The sequence below is a fragment of the Felis catus genome, chromosome A1, assembly GCF_018350175.1.
Source record: "Felis catus isolate Fca126 chromosome A1, F.catus_Fca126_mat1.0, whole genome shotgun sequence".
NCBI classification, from domain to species: domain Eukaryota; kingdom Metazoa; phylum Chordata; class Mammalia; order Carnivora; family Felidae; genus Felis; species Felis catus.
The window spans coordinates 82083729-82101845 of NC_058368.1; the positions used below are offsets into that span (position 1 = coordinate 82083729).

Genomic DNA, 18117 nt, shown 5'->3' on the forward strand with positions numbered 1-18117 from the left:
TGCTGCCTGTCACGGAGTATTTAATGAGAGGTTTTTTTAAATCACAGAAGTAAAACTGCAGGGTCCTCATAGCCTCTGGAAAACAGCATTTCACCATGACGGCCTGTGTCCCCTGGCTGGTTTGGGGTGGAGCCGGGAAGAAAACAGCAGGGACAAGGGCCTTCTAGAAAGGACCAAGAAAGGCACCTGGGAGCCCAGGCTGGAGACAGCCTGTCGTGAGGCTGTTTGTTCCGTTTCCAAGACTCTCTGTTTCAGGGTTTTCTTCTGTTTCTGACTCTGCTGGTTGGTCTTTGTGGTTGTCTCCTTTTTGGGTTTGTTTTAACTGGTTATTGAAGTACAGTTGATGCACCGTGTTACTTGTCTTCTCCTGTGGGCCCTCCACCTCTACTCTAGACGCTAACGTTCCCAGAGCCTATCAGCTCCCTTCTCAGCCCACACAGGCCCTCAGCCTCCAGCCTGTGAGTCCGTGGTCCTGAGCACATACGCACCAACGTCCCCAGGCTCAGACGCCCCAGATTGCTGCGGTCCCCTCCTCCCTCCCCAAGCGACTGCTGTCTGCAGGTGCCACAACTGTGTCCTGAGCTGCCTGCGGGCTCTATGCCCCCTCAGTTCCCACGTTCTCCAGGGCTTCTGTGCCCCCCTCCAGAAAACCTCACTCCAGAAAACCACCTCCAGAAAGTGAGCCACCTCCAGAAAACCTCACTCCACCCCCATCCATCCTCAGCATTTGACTGCTGGTTAAGATTTCCCTCCCCAGATGCTTTCTCCAGAAAACCCTCTGTCACTTCCTCACCCCGCTCACTGGGCCAGGCAGGTCCATCCTGGGTGTGTCTCTTGTGGCACTTTGAGTTTGTTTGCTTCTTATTTTGAGGTGATTCAGACTTACAGAGACTTTGTGAGAATAGTTCAAAGCATTCCCAGAACGTGTTGCCTGTGTTTTCAGCACTGGCACTTGAGAGACTACATCATACCTCCTGCACCTAGTACTTTAGTGGGTACCTCCCAGAGACACTCTCGAGTCAATTACTGCCGTAACAGTTTTATCCCAGGGGGAGGGAGCCCTCTCTGCTTTTGTCCAGACACCGTCCAGGCCCCACACCACAGTTACCCCGGTCCCCTTCCCCGTATCAGCTACACCAGCCTCTTCTTTCTTAACGCTCACGCATCCCAAAACCGCACACCAGTTTTCATGAATTATGTCCACTGGGCTCATCCAGCAAGGGTCCCACACAATTTGCTCAGCCAACAGCACATCAGGAGGTACCTGCTGTCCGTTTGCCCCCGTCTGTTGGTGTCCCATGTTGTCGTTGGTTAAGGCTTTAGCTGGCTTCTTCTCTGTGTGGTTAGTGTTTCTCCTGTTGTACTTTTGAAGTAATCTGTGGGAAGGTACGTGGACGTGGTATGGACCTCCTCTCCCCCACCAGATTCTCCTGCTGGGCGATCCCTGCTCAGATCCACTTCGCCTTGGTCAGCAGTGACCGTCTCTGTCCTCCTCTGGACAGACTCGCGGACTCCTGGTTGCTTGCTCCGATGCCCCTGTTGTCTGCCATCCAGCTGCTGGAGCCCCTGTCAGCTCCTCTGTCCTTATACTGGCCCTCGTGGTTTCCTGGTACTTTTTTGTTGTCTAGCAAGAGATGCTGAAGGTTTACTGTACTGGCCTTTGTAAAAATACGCCCACAGTGTAAACACAGGGGAGGAAGCCATGGGGGAAACGGACTGCAGCTCACATTTCAAGCCGTACAGCTGAGCGGCACCTGCGTCCAGTGCAGAACTTTGTCATTGTGGCAAACAGAACCCTGCCCCCGTGGGGTTGAGTGTTCACTCCTGCTCCAGTGCCCAAGCCTGGGCACCTGCTGGCCCGCTAACGCGGGACTTGCCCGCTCTGGGTTTTAACATAACTGCAGTCACACTTGGTGGCCTTCCGTGTCTGACCTCTTCCACTCACCGTGCGGGTTCCACAACGTGTAGCCCACATCGTGCTTCCTTTGTGAAGGCTGAATGATGTTCCACTGTGTGTGTGGACCAAGTTCTGTCCCTCCGGCCAGCTGGCTGACCACGGACACTTGAAAGGTGCGTTTACCTTTCGGCCACTGTGAATAACGCTGCCGTGAGCACAAGTGTGCAGAAATCTGTGTCCTGGTTTTCAGAGCCTCTGGTACACACCCAGGAGTGGAGATGCAGGTGAGAAGCTGGTTTTCCACTGCAGCTGCAGCCTGTTAACGTTTCCATCAGCAACACGGCTTCCAGTTTCCCCATATCCTCCTCAGTATTTGTTATTCTGGTTTTTGATTGGAGCCATCTTCGTGGGTATGAATTGGTATCTCGTTTTGGTCAGATTTGCTTTTCCCCAATGAATGATGATTTTGTCAAGCATCTTTTCGTGTGCCTATTGGCCACCGTAGCTCTTCTGTGAAGAACTTTCTATGCACGTTCTTTGCCCATTTTTTACTTGTGTTATCTGTTGCTAAATTTTAAGAGTTCTGTGTATATTCTGGGCACTAGATCCTTATCAGATGTGTGATTGGCAAATATCTTCTCCCATTCTGTGAGATATCTTTTTACTTTTTTGATAGTGTTCTTTGCACAAAATTTTAGAGTTTTTGTAAAGTCCAATATGTTTTCTGTTGTTACTTTTGCTGTCATATCTAAGAACTGTTGCCACATCCAAGGTCTTGAAAATTTACCTCTGTTTTCTGCTAAGAGTTTTATCGATACTCATTCTTACATGTGAGTGGGTCTCTGTTCCATTTTGAGCCTGGGATTGTAATTGGCACATAATAAGCACCCAGTGTTAGCTGCTGTCCTCTTACCATGATGATTATGACCACTCCTAGGAATTAATCACAAGGAAAAAGTTTTTAGGAAGTTCATCACCTTATTAGCTTTTATTGGTTGAATGTCATGTAGCACCAAGTATGTTTTCTTTTTTTGCAAATTATTTGTTAAGTTGACTTCACACCCCCGGTGCAGAGCCCAACATGGGGCTTGAACTCATGACCCTGAGATCAAGAGTTGGATGCTTAACCCACTGAGCCACCCAGGTGCCTCTAGATATGTTTTCTGAAAGAGTCGTTGTCTTTTGGATATATACTACAATACTTAGAAACGAAATGATAATTGTGCCTGGAATCTGATGTGGTTGAATGTGGGTGTGGGTGATAATTCTGAAGTGTGAGGATGGGGTTGCTGGGCAGATGCAAGGCCGACGGGCATCCTGACCAAAGGCACCGCTTGTACAGAGCGCAGAGGAGCTGACAGATGCCCCAGGCAGGGAGAGCGGGCCTTCGCTCCCTCGCTGATGCCCTGAGCTCTCTGTCCAGAGGGGGACAGTCACAAGTCGCTATGAATGCCCTCAGAGCCAAGAACAGTTGGAGAAGGCCTCTGTGAGGAAGGGGCTCTAAAGATGACCAGGGGGTTACAGAGGGGTGTCCCTAGGCGGAAGCCTGAGGAAGACAGCACAGCGTACTCGTCCAGTGGGGGAACACAGGACAGGCCAGTGCAATCAGTGGTTCTGGAGGACAGGACCTTGGCAAGCCTTGGAAGGGTTTTACTCTTTATTTTTATTTCTTTTTAATATTTGTTCACTTTAGAGAAAGAGCATGTGAGCTGGGGAGGTGGAGAGAGAGGGGGACAGAAGATCTGAAGTGGGTTTTGTGCTGACAGCAGAGAGCCAACGTGGGGCTTAAATTCATGAGCCGTGAGATCATGACCTGAACCGAAGTCAGACGTTTAACTGAGTCACCCAGGCGCCTCAGAATCTTTTTTTGTTTGTTTATTTTTGAGGGCGGGGGAAGCATGCACACATGGTTGAGCGTAAGCAGAGAAGGGGCAGAGGAAGAGAGAGAGAGAGAGAGAGAGAGAGAGAGAGAGAATTCTAAGCGGGCTCTACCCTATCAGCATGTGGGCTTGAACTCACAAACCGTGAGATCATGACCTGAGCCAAAATCAGGAGTCAGGCACTTAACCGATTGAGCCACCCAGACGCCCCAAGAATTTGACTCTTTATCCTAAGAACTTGGAAGCAGCCAAGGATGCTGACAGGGCAGTGAGCAGAGTGCAGACTATCTGGCACACAGGACCCTGAGGGCGCCCATGTGTCCGGGGTGGAAGGTAGACACACCAAGGAGACCTTGGAAGGAAGGGACATGAGACAAAGACATGGGGGTCTAAGCCATGAGTCACTGAAGGCAGGGAAGCCGCCTCTCACAAAGCTATTTCTGATCGAAGCCTGATAAGAAGAACCCATTGGATTTGGCAGCACGGACCATTGGCTATCCTGGCTGCAGAGCAGTGAGAATGTCGAGGGAACCGAGCAAACAAATTGAGAGGGAGTGTGCGGGACACCAGAAAATGCACCCTGAAACACTGTCAGACAGCAGAACCCGTCTGTAAGCAGGAGGCCATGGGTGGGGAGGGCTGGACACCGGGAGAAGGAGGAGGGGCTTCAAAGGAGTGAGACCACAGCAGTAAAGAACTGTGAGAGGGACGCCTGGGGGGGCTCAGTCAGTTGAGTGTCCAACTCTTGACTTCGGCTCAGGTCGTCATCTCAGGGTTCATGAGTTCGAGCCCCGCATTGGGCTCTATGCTGACAGCTCGGAGCCTGCTTGGGATTCTCTTGCTCTCTCTCTGCCCCTCCCCTGCTTGCTAGAACACTCTCTCTCTTCTCTCTCTCAAAAATAAACTTGAAAAAAAAGAACCACGAGGGGCGCCTGGGTGGCTCAGTCGATTGGGTGCCTGACTTCAGCTCAGGTCATGATCTCATGGTTCATGGGTTTGAGCCCCGCATTGGGCTCTTGCTGACAGCTTGGAGCCTGGAGCCTGCTTCAGATTCTGTGTCTCCCTCTCTCTGCCCTCCCCCCACTTGTGCTCTTTCTGTCTCTAAAATAAATAAACATCAAAAAAAATTTAAAAAAAAAAAAAAAAAAAAAGAACCACAAGAAAGTTTAGAAGGTAGGAGAAATCCTCCCAGAAAGTAACGATGGAAACAGTGGCACGTCATGCCTCCTATACAAGACTGTCTCCGGTGCTTTCCAGTGCCCTCCCAGCCTCACCACAGCCTGCTTCCCAGCACCCTCCCAGCCTCACCACAACCTGGCAGGATACAGCTGGGCCTGCAGATGGTCTCTGTGGTCTTGACTGCATGTGCCACTGGCCAGGGGAGCCACAGCATGGGCTGTGGAGACTGAGGAACACAACCTGTCTGTGCATTAAGTACCACTTGAAGCAGCACCCGTGTGGGAGGCAGACCCCAGTGTGCCAGAGTGGCAGACATTTGCACAGGTAACAGAATAATCCAAAGAAACACTGTCAAAATACAGAACTGATGTTTTCATTCAGCTGTGAAAAATTTTGAAAGCTTTGTAAATTAAGCAGTATATGGTTCTTTGGATGTGTGGTGTTTAGCATAATTAAACTTATTGTTTTCCTGTGCTTGGCAGATGGTTAAACTTCAGGAAATATTTAAGACATTCTATCTTGGAAAGCACAGTGGTCGAAAACTTCAGTGGCAAACCACGTTGGGCCATGCTGTTTTAAAAGCAGAGTTTAAAGAAGTAAGTTCTTTGTCTGTTTCATAGACAAATAACATATAAATATGTTAATAGAATATTTTCAATTGTGGTTGATCTTTGGTAACAAACAAAGGAAAAGGTCATTCGGCATAACTCCGTACTGCCTTTTCTTGGTCAATGATAATAAACAGCTGAAGGATTAATATTCCAATCAATAAAGTCAATAAAAAGTCAATAAAAATAGAAAGCATTTACCTAGCTGAAAAAAGAGCAAAGGAGTGCTCGCTTCAACAGCACATGTGCTAGAATAGGAATGATACAGAAATCAGTGCAGCGACCCGGAATGTGTGAAGCTTCCAGGTTTAAAAAAAGAAGAAAGCAAAGGATGTGAAGAGGCAACTCATAAAAGCAAGACTAAGAAATCAAATTCATTGAAAACCTGCTCTATTTCTCTGCCAAACATTTGCAAATTACAGTCCAGTGAAATGCCACATTTCGAGTACTGATTGGTCAAGGCTAAAACCTCGAGGAACAGCGCCATACAGAGCGTGCTTTGGTCTCACATCTCCCGCCTCCAAAGTCACAGGCTTTGTTACACTGGTGCCAGTTCCAGAAATGCATCATAATAAGACGTTTTCACAGAGCAGTGAATAAGCCCGTTTGTCGCGGTGCTATTGCTAAAAGGGACGTTATACAAGAGGAAAGTGCAGACGGTGTTTTGATACCAGAAAGAAGCAGGTCACAAAACAATGCCTGCATGTTCCTGTTTAACTTCAGCTTTGTAAATAAGATTCAGTTGTATACACCAAGCAAAAAATTTACAGAATGACTACTTTGCTAGCTGTTACCATGCACTAGGCACGTATCCTATAAATCCTATGTGCATGGATACTACGTATGTAAATTGCATGTATCCTCTCCTGCCTCTGCAGACCAGGTGGGGCAGCCATGCTTCCCCACCTCCACCCAGAGAGGCCGGTCCTGGGGGTGAAGCCCTCTAGACCCCAGCCGCTTTCCTGCACACAGAGCTCACAGGTTTACACGGGGTGCGTCCCATGCTCTTTCAGGGGAAGAAGGAGTTCCAGGTGTCCCTGTTCCAGACACTGGTGCTTCTCATGTTCAACGAAGGGGACGGATTCAGCTTTGAAGAAATAAAAATGGCCACAGGGATAGGTAAGAGTCCTCACTCCGTGACTGTGTGGCCTCCGCGTGTCCTTGTTGTTAGAGATCAGCCCAGTCTCTGCCCGTCACACATGAGTGTGGGGTGTCTTTCACCATTGTCACGTGTCCTCATTTCGGTGCTAGTCTGTGCCCAATTCTCTCCCCACCCAGAGGACGGTGAGCTGCGAAGAACGTTGCAGTCCCTGGCCTGCGGCAAAGCACGAGTTCTGGTTAAGAGTCCCAAAGGGAAGGAGGTGGAAGACGGGGACACATTCATGTTCAACGGGGAGTTCAAGCACAAACTGTTTCGAATAAAGATCAACCAGATCCAGATGAAGGAAACCGTACGTATAAGCTTTCTTGTGTCACTCACTGGGTACTTACCAAGGACTCATTCGTTTGTACGGTCAATTCCTAAGTCTTGTAAGAGCACTTTAACGTGGGAGGGGTGGTGAGGTGGTGGCTGTCACAGGCCCACTGGAGTGTTTGTAGCAGCGAAGACATTCTCAAGTGTCTCATGTCCAGGGCAGGTCCTGGACCACCACCCTCAGGCCCTTCCGAACAAGGGAGCCCTTGCAGCCTGAAGTGCTGCCACGCAGGGGAGGGGGGAGGCAGTGGGCCCTGACGTGTAAATGAGGAGAGGCCTTGTGAAGGCACCAACCCATTCAGACAAGACCAGGGCAGCGTCACAGCTTCTTCACCCCCCTCAGTCGAGTGTGGTCGCTCCCTTACCTGGAAGTGTTCAGGTGGAGCCCGGTGGGAAAAGAAGTTCAGATTACACAAAAAGAAATGCAAAAGATCAGTAAGTATATGAAAGATGTTCATTCTCATCAGTAATTTTTTTTAATTCAAGTTAAAATAATACCCCAGGGCTGCCTGGGGGGCTCTGTCATCGAGCAGCAGACTCGTGATTTCATGGGTCCAAGCCCCACAGAGCCTCCTTGGGATTCCCTCTCTCTCACTCTCTGCCCTTTCCCCACTTGCGTGCGCTTTTTTTTTTTTTATTATTTTTATGTTTATTTTTGAGAGAGAGAGAGCATAAGCAGAGGCAGAGAGAAAGGGAGGCACAGAATCCGAAGCAGCTCCAGGCTCCAAGCTGTCAGCACAGAGCCCAACGCGGGGCTTGAACCCACAACCCGCGAGATCATGACCTGAGTCGAAGTCAGTGCTTAACTGACTGAGCCACCCAGCCGCCCCCGCTCTTTCAAATAAGTAAAAACTTTAATAAAATAATACTCCACTTTTCATCTGTCAGCATGGGAAATGTTTAAAAGTTTGATGATATCTAGAGTCGGCAAGTATATGGGAAAACAGGCATTCTTTTTGTGCTTTTACTTGATTTTTAATGTTATTTTTGAGAGAGAACAAGGAGGGGAGGGACAGAGAGGGGGGACAAAATCCCAAGCAGGCTCTGAGCTGTCCAGCACGGAGCCCAACACAGGACTCGAACTCATGAACTGTGAGATGACCTGAGCCGAAGTCGGCACTTAACCGACTGAGCCACCCAGGTGTTCTTATTTCAAAGTGGGACTGTCACCTCTGTCCCCTGGAGATGACCTCTACTGCCACTTCGACGTGCAGGTTTTTCCTGTGGTGTAAATGTCTAATCTTGTTTTTTCTGTAACGGGATCACTCTGCAGATGGCATTTATATGTGCCGTTGTGCAGTCTGGTCTTGTTACTGTAGGTCTGCTTCCATGTCAGGACTTGGTTTCTCACGGGTGTAGAGTAGTTGGTCCTGTGTCCCTCAGGAGCTCGGCAGCACCCTTGGGGAAAGGCATTCAGGTGGTTTCGATCTCTACTGGAAATAAGATTACATTAAACATCCTGTGTACCTATTAGCTTGTTTCTTCAGTATAAAATCTTTGCCCTGGAATTACAGGGTCAAAGAATGTGGACTTTTGTTAGTCTGGCCACTCTTTTCCAAATGGAAGCCTGACAGATCTTCCCAGATTTCAGTGTCCAGTTTCACAAGAGGGCCAGCCCTCCCTCTGCCCGCCCTGTTCTTACAGGCACAGATAGTTCATTGCCATTTTAGATTGAATTTCTTTGAGCATCTTTATGCCATTGAGTAGCTTATGCACATCATGTCTTTCTGATCTTTAATTCTTCATGTTTTGTTTTTTAGTATTTATTTTTGAGAGAGAGAGAGAGCGTGGGGGAGGGGCAGAGAGAGAGGGAGACACAGAATCCGAAGCAGGCTCCAGGCTCCGAGCTGTTAGCACAGAGCCCAACGCGGGGCTTGAACTCTCGAACCCAAGATCATGAGCTGAGCCGAAGTCGGATGCTTAACTGGCTGAGCCACCCGGGTGCCCCTAACCCAATGTTTTTTTTAAAATTACTTGTACTTTTCTATTCATTTTTACATTTAAGTTTTTCTTTGAGCAACGTAGAAATTAATATCAAAAAGCAGTCTAATTACTCTTCCTATTCTAAAACTGAATTGAAAATACCGTTCTCTGACAACTTATTTGAATTGTCACCTTTGTTATATATTAAATTCACATATTACGAGTCAGTTTTTAAATTCTCTTCTACAAATTCTATTGATCTCTTTCATATCCAGGACCCAAATTCTTTTAGTTAATGTACCCATTCCTATAAATTTATTCTCCCAGTAAGTTTGAGAATAATTTTATTGTGTCTTTGCCCTCCAAATAAGAACATTAACATTTTTTATTCAAAGTGCATTACATAGTTTTCAGTTTTCATTTTGGCTATACTAAATCTGATTCTTATCTGTGTATATATATAAATATAAGTCTCTTCTCTTCATGGGAGTTTTCTACTAAAAGTCTTGGCATATTTCTTATTAGATGATTCAACAAATACTCATTAAGCACCTACTAAGGCATAGGTCCTCTGAAGCACTGAGAATTCATCCGTGAATAATAACTTATTCTTATAAATCTTGGTTTCAAGGAACTTTCAGCAGACAGGTACCAGATGATTACACATTGTTTAACTTACTACACTTGAGGTAGGAGACAAAAGCACAGTCCAACACCATGGGTCAGGGAAGGCTTTCCCACCGAAGGCCACGCTGAGCCAGGTGAGGCCTGAGGAGGCAGGCCACAGACAGGTTATATACAGACTGGTCAGAGCTATGAAGAATTTGGGGAAGCCACTGAAGGTTTTAAGCGAGAAGGGCGAATAAAATGCTGGCACCTATTAAGGGGATCTTTTCTGTTTACATGTGTAACCAGTTATTGCCAGTATGTATATATATCAACACCATTTACCTTTGTGTACTCTTCCTGTGTCCAGCCACTTCACGAAATTCTCGTTGGCTTTGATGGTTTTTCAGTTGATTTTCTCGGATTTTTGGATTCGTAGCTTATCTACAAATAATTACCACGTGTCTGCTCCAATTTGCTATAGTTCTTTTGTTCTCTTACTGTGCAGCTAGAACTTTCAAAATCACATTTGTATGAAATAATGGTGCTACCAGGCTTTTTCTTCACTTCCTGATTTTTTTTATCTCAAGTGGCTGGAACATTAACCTATTTGGGGTGGTGGATCCCTTTGGAAGTGCGATGGAAGCGTGGCTTCTCCCTTTCTGAAACTCACTTACCTTACATGCAGGCACAGACCTGTCTCCTGTAGATCAAACAGGCCTCCAGTAGGTTGCTGTTAACTAATATGAAGTTGTTATCAGGAGCTGTGCTTTGCTTCTGGTAACAGCTTTTTATCATGTTCGGGTGGGGTTTTTTTCATTGCTATTTGTACGTTAATTTGTTTTAGGTCAAGGATAGGTTTTCAGTTTTTTTGTGCCTTTGCGGCGTCTGTCAAGAGATCACATAATCGCTGTGACCTCAACACAACTGTGATGAAATTCATTCCATTCCTAGGTTTCCTGATGCTGAGCAAAGCTTGCATTTCTGGAATAAACTCTGGTAGCTATTGTGTTTTATTCTGCTTTCTCTTCTGTGCTACTGGATCTAATCCAGGATTATATACAGTTGATAGTGTTTTGTAGCTTTTTTATGAGGGGAATGTAACTTTACATTCTTTTTCAAGCTTTGGTACTGAAGTTGGGCTATTCTAGGTTTTGCTAGAACAAATAAAAATGCATAACAGAATAGGATTTACCCAATGTTTGGCCTTTCTTTGCATCAAATTTTCTTATCAGGGGTGCCTGGGTGGCTCAGTTGGTTGAGCATCCAGCTTGATTTCGGCTCAGGTCATGATCTCACAGTCGGTCCTGAGATCAAGCCCTGCATCAGGTTCCGTGCTGAGTGTGGAACCTGCTTCAGGTTCTCTCCCTCCCCTGCCTGTGCTCGAGTGTTCTGTCTCTCTCCCTCTGTCTCTCTCTCAAATAAGAAAAAAGTTTCCCATTAAACTCAACAATATGAAATAACACCCAACTGTATCTTTACACTTCACTTGTGTGTGTGTCTGTGTGCAGATTGAGGAACAAGCCAGCACCACTGAGAGAGTGTTTCAGGACAGACAATATCAGATTGATGCTGCTATCGTCAGAATAATGAAGATGAGAAAGACTCTTGGTCATAACCTTCTAGTTTCTGAATTGTATAATCAGCTGAAATTTCCAGTAAAGGTAAATGCACATTAGCTTAATTAAATTTAAAGTACTGCGCCGAACATTGAAAAAGCATGTTCAGTTCCTAACACATTAGAATCATTTGTCCTGCATTACAGGTGATCATTTACTGCAGAAATCTGCCTGTGTGTGCACACCAAATGTCAAAAAACTGGCAAGTAGGGACAGTAGGGTTTTTATCCCAAATGTTCTTTGTAACCGTCCCAGGAACTAGAGGCCCCAAATCTGCCACCGACAGAGACGTTGACACCTTGTTAGGAGGGGGAGGGGGCTGGGGCAGGTGCTGTAGCTCCAGGCGGGTTTCTCAGTGGGGTGGCTATTCAGGTCATGCCCTGTGATTGCAGGGAAGTCCTACTAGCTGCTCATTTATTCAGCACTGACAAGCTCCAGAGCATTTTCTGTTTTGGTGATACCTCCTCATTTCTGTGCATGAGAAAGTCAACCCTGAATCCTGTCTGTGCCTGCGTGTTTCTAGGCCGGAGGGTTTCTGCCCTGGCTGTACTTGGAGCACTGACCAGGTAGGGAAGTGTTAGGAAGAGCTCTTGAAAACAGGCGTGTCCACCTGGGAAGTATGGGACTCGTGAGGCCTGGCCCTGCAGAGACTGAGCCTGTGGGGTGAAGCTCCCTGGTTCTGCGGGGTCCCGTTGGGCAGAGGAGCAGCCGGCCCTCCATCCTCACTGAGGGAGTCAGGGTGAGCAGACACCGTGTTCCCCTGGGCGAGCACGCGGCTGCCATGTCCTCTGCCACGCAGGTGTGGGCGCCCAGCCCTGCCGTGTACACCCTTCTTTCCCCCTCGGGCCAGAGCCAGCGCCCACTTTCCCTCTTACAGACGAGAGGCCCAGCAGTTACAGCACTGACCGGTGGGAGGCATATGCGGTGGCTGTAGCAGCCGGCTCTGCCCTGGCAGGACCTCGCGTGGGTCTCACTGCATTTCATGAATGCTCCATCCGTCACTTGATAGAAAGCTAGGCCTTTTGATGGAATGTGCCCTTGAAGGGAGAAGCTTGCTCATAAATGTCAACATAAGTGTGCTTTCTACCATGGCGGAGCCAGAGACGTCCTCGCGGGGCTCGCTTGTTATGGCGTCAGTCATCTGTGGACCTGTGGTTACACGACATCAGCAGCACATGCAGGAAATACAGGACTTGGGGACAGATGTCCTTGCAAAGGATGAAGCTGCCCTGAGACATTACCAGATTCCCCTTTCAGACCAATGAAAATGTGCCACCCAGTAGGATGTGCCCTGTTTATGCGTTCGTTCATGCTGGTAAAGAAGGGTTTTCATCTCCTCCCTCTCAGCCTGCACAGACAGTAAATTCACACGAGAGCGCTTGAATCAAGAGGCCATGTTAGCATTGTCTCTGAAGGAGGGACTTGGATTGTCTTCGTTTTATAATTTGGTTATAATTATAAATAGTTTACCTGTAGATACGTATATTTTATATAATTATAATTACTTGCTTCACGCATATGTTTCCCCATGTTTGTAAATTTATCGCCACTATAATTGAGGGGTTTCGTTTCTCTTTTTTAGCCTGGAGATTTGAAAAAGAGAATTGAATCTCTTATAGACAGAGACTATATGGAGAGAGACAAAGACAATCCGAATCAGTACCACTACGTGGCCTGATGTGTCGGCCAGCCGTGTTCTCTCAGCGAGACCCTAGAATGTATCTTCAGAGCGGTGAAGCATTTCTGTGCCGTTCCCAGGACTTCTGAGATTGAGCCAGCGTGGAGACTTTTGGATTAGAAGGAAAGGATGATTCTCAGATCACCCTTCACAAAGCTTAGGGGTTTGCCAGCGGCACGTGTGTCTTTCCTCCAGTTCTTCCTCTTACTCTTTTCGGTGTTTAAACTGTCGCAGCTGCTCGGGCAGAATGACTTTGAGATTGGACGAGAAGATATTGGGTAAAAGAGGTTCCTTTGTAAGGTGTTGCTTTTGTAGCAGAAAGCTGACAGCTTGGTGTGGGGTGTGTGTGTGCGTGTGATCACAGATGCACAGTTAGACCCTCCGTGCTGTGTCCGTGGGCTGCAGAGTGGGCTGATGTGCTCCTGAAGGCGGGGGCTCCTGGTGGATGGGCATGTAGGTTGGAAACCAGAGCCCTTCGTTGGCGAGCATTAGGAAGAAACAGTGTCAAGAACTGACTCCTCAGTTCTGCAACGTCGATACCGACATCTGTCCGTTTCCTTTATCTTCCATGTTTTTACACTATGATGACGGACTTCCCAGAGCGAGGTTTCTCGGCGAGACCCCTCCTTGCGGAGACAGCACTGGGGGCATGCTCACTGCGGTGAACTCACGAGCGTCTGAGTTGCTTGTGAATTTTCTGTTTAGGGGTCCAGGGAGCAGTGTGATTGCACCCACTCTTCTAAGATTGTGTCTCGCAGCCCCTGCTCTTCGCACCGAGGTGACCACTGTCTGGTTTCCTGACTGTAGTATTTGTACGATGGCGTACAGTCGCTCTAACAGAGTTTGGTTTGCTTTACAGCCTTACGCAGGGAAGCTTGTTGTCCACGCTGTGACCACTGTAAGGTGTGGCGGGAGACACTCGAGTCCTGATGTTGGGAAGGTGGTTTTGTCAAAAGATTAAAGGATTTTGTTGGCACCTGGTTTCATGTTGTGTGTGTACAGGTGAGGTTGTGTGGGGGCCGACGATGTCAGTACCGTGAACTGTAACAAAGATCCTTTTCTGGTAACATTTCAGAGTACTTTATATTTTACATAATAGCATGTTTCACTTTGATTAAAAGCTACCAAAGGAATTTTGATCATGGTATAAGTGTTTAAAGCAATATTTTCTGGGATATACCAAGTTTATATAATTTGATTTTGTGCTAAATTGTTAAAAACTTCTCCCTTTTTGAAACATGCGTGTTTAAAATATGACATCTTATGGGTTTCCATGTGAAAATCTCGCCCTTCAAGTATCCTCATTATTTCTATATTTGTAAATTTTCATTTGTGAGTTCTATGATTTGTGGTCTATAAAGACCAAATAGATTTCTACTTCTTAAATTTTATGTTCATTATTTCTAGAGATTGTTAATATTGTAATTTAATGTAGACTTACTCTGAATAAAATTAGTTTAATTGGCCTTAAAATTACATTAATAAAACTTGTGCTGTGTGAACTACACATTCCTCCTAACTCTTTAGCGACTTAAACTTTGTGACCAGTACAGCGAACAGAGGAACCCAGCAGCAGGCCAGGCACGGTCACAGTCATCTTCCGGGAGATGGGCCATCGCGCCGTCCTCCACTGCAGACTGCACCCGGTGGGGCCAGCAGGCCGAGCAGACCGAGCAGATCATGCTCTCACAAATCAGGTGGCGTCTGTGTTGTTGCAGTGAGAGGCCAGCGTGGCAGAGCAAATGGGACAGGGGAGACGAGGGCAGGGAAAGACACTTAGACGAGAGAGAAGCCGTGAAATGGGAAAGGAGGTGAGAGGATTTATGGATAAATGATTGCGTGCCCAGGAAATCTAAGAGAAACAACTAAAAAGCTGTGACCACAAAAAGAACAAAGCTTTTAACAGAACACAAAATTAGCAGGAAAGTCATGATATAACAGAAGGTCACGTTTTCAGCAACAACAAAAAGGGACAACATGCCTCATAGCAAACAGAATATCCACATGAAAAGCATTTTCACGTAACTGAGGAGCACAGAGAAAACCTGAGTGAGGAAGAGGAGTGGCTGTTCTCACATTTATCTGTGCAGCATCTGAACGTGCCACACTCCCCTCTACTTCAGAACACAAACAGGGGCGCCTGGGGGGCTCAGTCGGTTGAGCATCTCCAACTTCGGTTCGGGTCATGATCTCGCGGTCCGTGAGTTCGAGCCCCACATCGGGCTCTGTGCCGACAGTTCGGGGCCTGGAGCCTGCTTCTGATTCTGTGTCTCCATCTCTCTCTGCCCCTCCCCCACTCATGCTCTGTCTCTGTCTCAGAAATAAATAAACATTTAAAAAAACACAAACAGGGTGATTCTAAAGCTAAAATTGAGGGGCATCTGGGTGGTTCAGTGGGTTAAGCGTTGGACTTCGGCTCGGGTCATGATCTCACAGTTTGTGGGTTCGAGGCCCGCGTTGGGCTCTGTGCTAACAGCCCGGAGCCTGGAGCCTGTTTGGATTCTCTCTCTCTCTGCCCCTCCCCAGCTCTTGCTCTGTCTCTCTCTCAAAATAAATAAACATTAAAAAATGGTTTTTTTGGGGCGCCTGGGTGGCGCAGTCGGTTAAGCGTCCGACTTCAGCCAGGTCACGATCTCGCGGTCCGGGAGTTCGAGCCCCGCGTCAGGCTCTGGGCTGATGGCTCGGAGCCTGGAGCCTGTTTCCGATTCTGTGTCTCCCTCTCTCTCTGCCCCTCCCCCGTTCATGCTCTGTCTCTCTCTGTCCCAAAAATAAAAAAAAAAAAAAATGTTTTTTTTGTTTTTTTTTTTTTTAGTGTTTCTTTTCGAGAGAGAGTTTATGTGGGGGGAGGGTGGACGTGCTCTGGGTGAGCTTCACCACGATGTGGCAGCAGAGATGTGTGTGGGCAGCACATGCCCACTGCCATTTCCAGAAAGGAGAAAAGCCACAGCTGGAGGCAGGGTGGTCTCCGAGGGATCATTTTGAGAAAGCCGGTTCAGCAGCTTTGCAGGTGTCTGGGCATCATCCTGGGGAGGCCGGCCCCCTGAGCCAGGCGGGGGTGCCCCCAGGGTGGGCAGGAGAGGGCACAAGCCTGGGGTCGGCTCCAGAAGGGTGAAAAGTGTGAGTGTCTGGAGGCGGCTGGGCAAAGAGGGAGATGGGAGAGCCAGGACAGGGACCTGGAGAGAAGGTCCACCCCCTTGGCGTGTGCTCCAGAGAAGCTGGGATGCAAGGAGCAGGGCAGCTGGCCTGCAGGTGGCAGGGAATGGGAGGGGGGCCCATGGTGAGGGGACCCAGGTGACAAGACGTCCAGCGGGTGCAGGGCTGCAGGAAAGCAGGGCCTGGGGCAGCGTTGAGGACAGTGGAGGTGCAGGAAGAGCCTCCAGGACAGGGAGGCCAAGTCCAGGTGCCTCCCAGCATCACCTGCAAGGGAGAGGAGCGAAGGGAGGAACCAAGAGGCCTAACAGGGGAAGAGCAGTGACCGGTGCTAGGGTCCAGGGGGCTTGGCTTGCCGGGAGGTGAGCAGAAGGGGGCGGTCCAGGCGTCCCGGAGGTGGCCCCAGAGCCTCAGTTATGATGTGGGGTGACAGTCGCAGCGAACTAACGAGCACATTTCTGACTTTGAGACACCTATACTGTCGACCCGACAGAGTCCACTGCCTGGTGATTATGCTGCTCACTGCATTGGCCTTGACAGAATTCCCAAGTGGCTTGTGTGTCAGTGGGGGTGTGAGTGGGTCAGCGTGAGGGGGAGTGAGTGTGCAGGAGCGGGAGAGCAAGTGTGAACTCAAGTGGGTGTGTGAGAGTGAGCTTGAGCAAGTTGCAGGGAAGCAAGCGTGAACTCAAGCGAGTGTGCGGGAGAGCAAGTGTGAACTCAAGCGGGTGTGCAAGAGGGTGAGCTCCAGTGAGTGTGCAGGAGAGCAAGTGTGAGTTCAAGTGGGTTGTGAGAGAGCAAGTGTGAGTTCAAGTGAGTGTGCAGGAGAGCAAGCATGAGCTCAAGCGGGCATGCAGGTGTGCAGGGGAGCAGGTGCGCATGGGAGCAAGTGTGAGCTTGAGTGAGTGTACAGGGGAGCAAGTGTGAGTTCAAGCGAGTGTGCAGGGTAGTGGGTATACAGGAGAACAAGCGTGTGGGAATTCAAGTGGGCATGCGGGGGAGCAAGTGTGCCAAGGAACCAAGGAGGAAAGTTTGAGGAAAGAAATGGCCAGTCTTTGTGTTAGTAACCAGGGGCCATTGCAGGTGGTGCAAGGCGGTGGCGGTGGCGGGGGGGGGGGGGGGGATGAAGGCAGGGGCAAGGCAGGGGCGAGGCAAGGTTTCATCTGGATGAGGAAACGAGCAGAGGAAAGGGCTCAAGAGGGGAGAGAGGGGTCAAGCCTAGGGGCACATGCATGTGTGTGTATGTGTATTTGTATGTGTGCATGTTTGTATATGTATATATGTATACACGTTTGTATATATGTATGTGTTTGTATATTTGTGTGTGTACGTGTGTGTTTGTGTGTATACACACGTGTGTTTATGTATGTGTATTTGTGTGTGCATGGGTGTGTTCTTGCTAGAACAGGCCATAATGTAAAAGTAGGTACAGGTGGGGATAAAGGCAAAGCAACAGGCTGCAAAGCTGGGGAGACTTTTAAGGGTTTCTGCTACCAGTGATGCAGGAATCAAGGTCAGTTCCTTAGAAAGCAGAGATGTTGCATTTGACAGTGGACATGGTGTGCTGGGTCTCCTTCTCAGTGATGGAATGTTCTCAAGGCACCAGAGTCAATGGAGAGATATAGTTAAAGGCTGCAGGGTTTTTTTAATTTTTTTTTTTTACATTCATTTATTTTTGAGAGACAGAGACAGAGTGTGAGCAGGGGAGGGGCAGAGAGAGAGGGAGACACAGAGTCTGAAGCAGGCTCCAGACTCTGAGCTGTCAGCGCAGGGCCTGACACGGGGTTTGAACCCACGCACTGTGAGATCATGACCTGAGCTGAAGTCAGACACGTAACCGACTGAGCCACCCAGGTGCCCTGGCTGCAGTTCTGAAGTCAGATGCGCCAGGAGCTAAAGCCTGGCCCTGTCACGATCTGGGTGCCCCTACGAAAATTACTTAAATTCTCTAAACTTGGTTTTCTTATATTTTATAAGGAGTTAAGGTGCTTATTATTAGCTCATGGGGTTGTTGTGAGTTGAAGCATACAAACGTATTCCTAACTTGTACCCCTCCCACAAAAGGGCACGTCGGTGCACATCACAGATTTGCAGTGCAGTTCTCGG

General features: G+C 48.2%; 1 protein-coding gene and 1 long non-coding RNA gene across 2 annotated transcripts in view; one reads left to right on the forward strand and one right to left on the reverse strand.

Moving 5' to 3' along the window:
* CUL4A (cullin 4A) overlaps window positions 1-14371 on the forward strand; it is a 46491-nt gene extending 32120 nt beyond the window's left edge. Inside the window, exons 16-20 of the mRNA XM_023253394.2 lie at window positions 5439-5552; window positions 6578-6683; window positions 6843-7015; window positions 11079-11231; window positions 12769-14371. Of these exons, the coding sequence (XP_023109162.1) occupies window positions 5439-5552; window positions 6578-6683; window positions 6843-7015; window positions 11079-11231; window positions 12769-12864 (642 nt within the window). The 3' untranslated portion in view covers window positions 12865-14371. The remainder of the gene's footprint in view (window positions 1-5438; window positions 5553-6577; window positions 6684-6842; window positions 7016-11078; window positions 11232-12768) is intronic.
* The window catches only part of LOC111560228, a 26293-nt gene continuing 8176 nt past the window's right edge, over window positions 1-18117 (reverse strand). Inside the window, exon 2 of the long non-coding RNA XR_002741991.2 lies at window positions 1-2830. This is a non-coding gene — a long non-coding RNA (uncharacterized LOC111560228). The remainder of the gene's footprint in view (window positions 2831-18117) is intronic.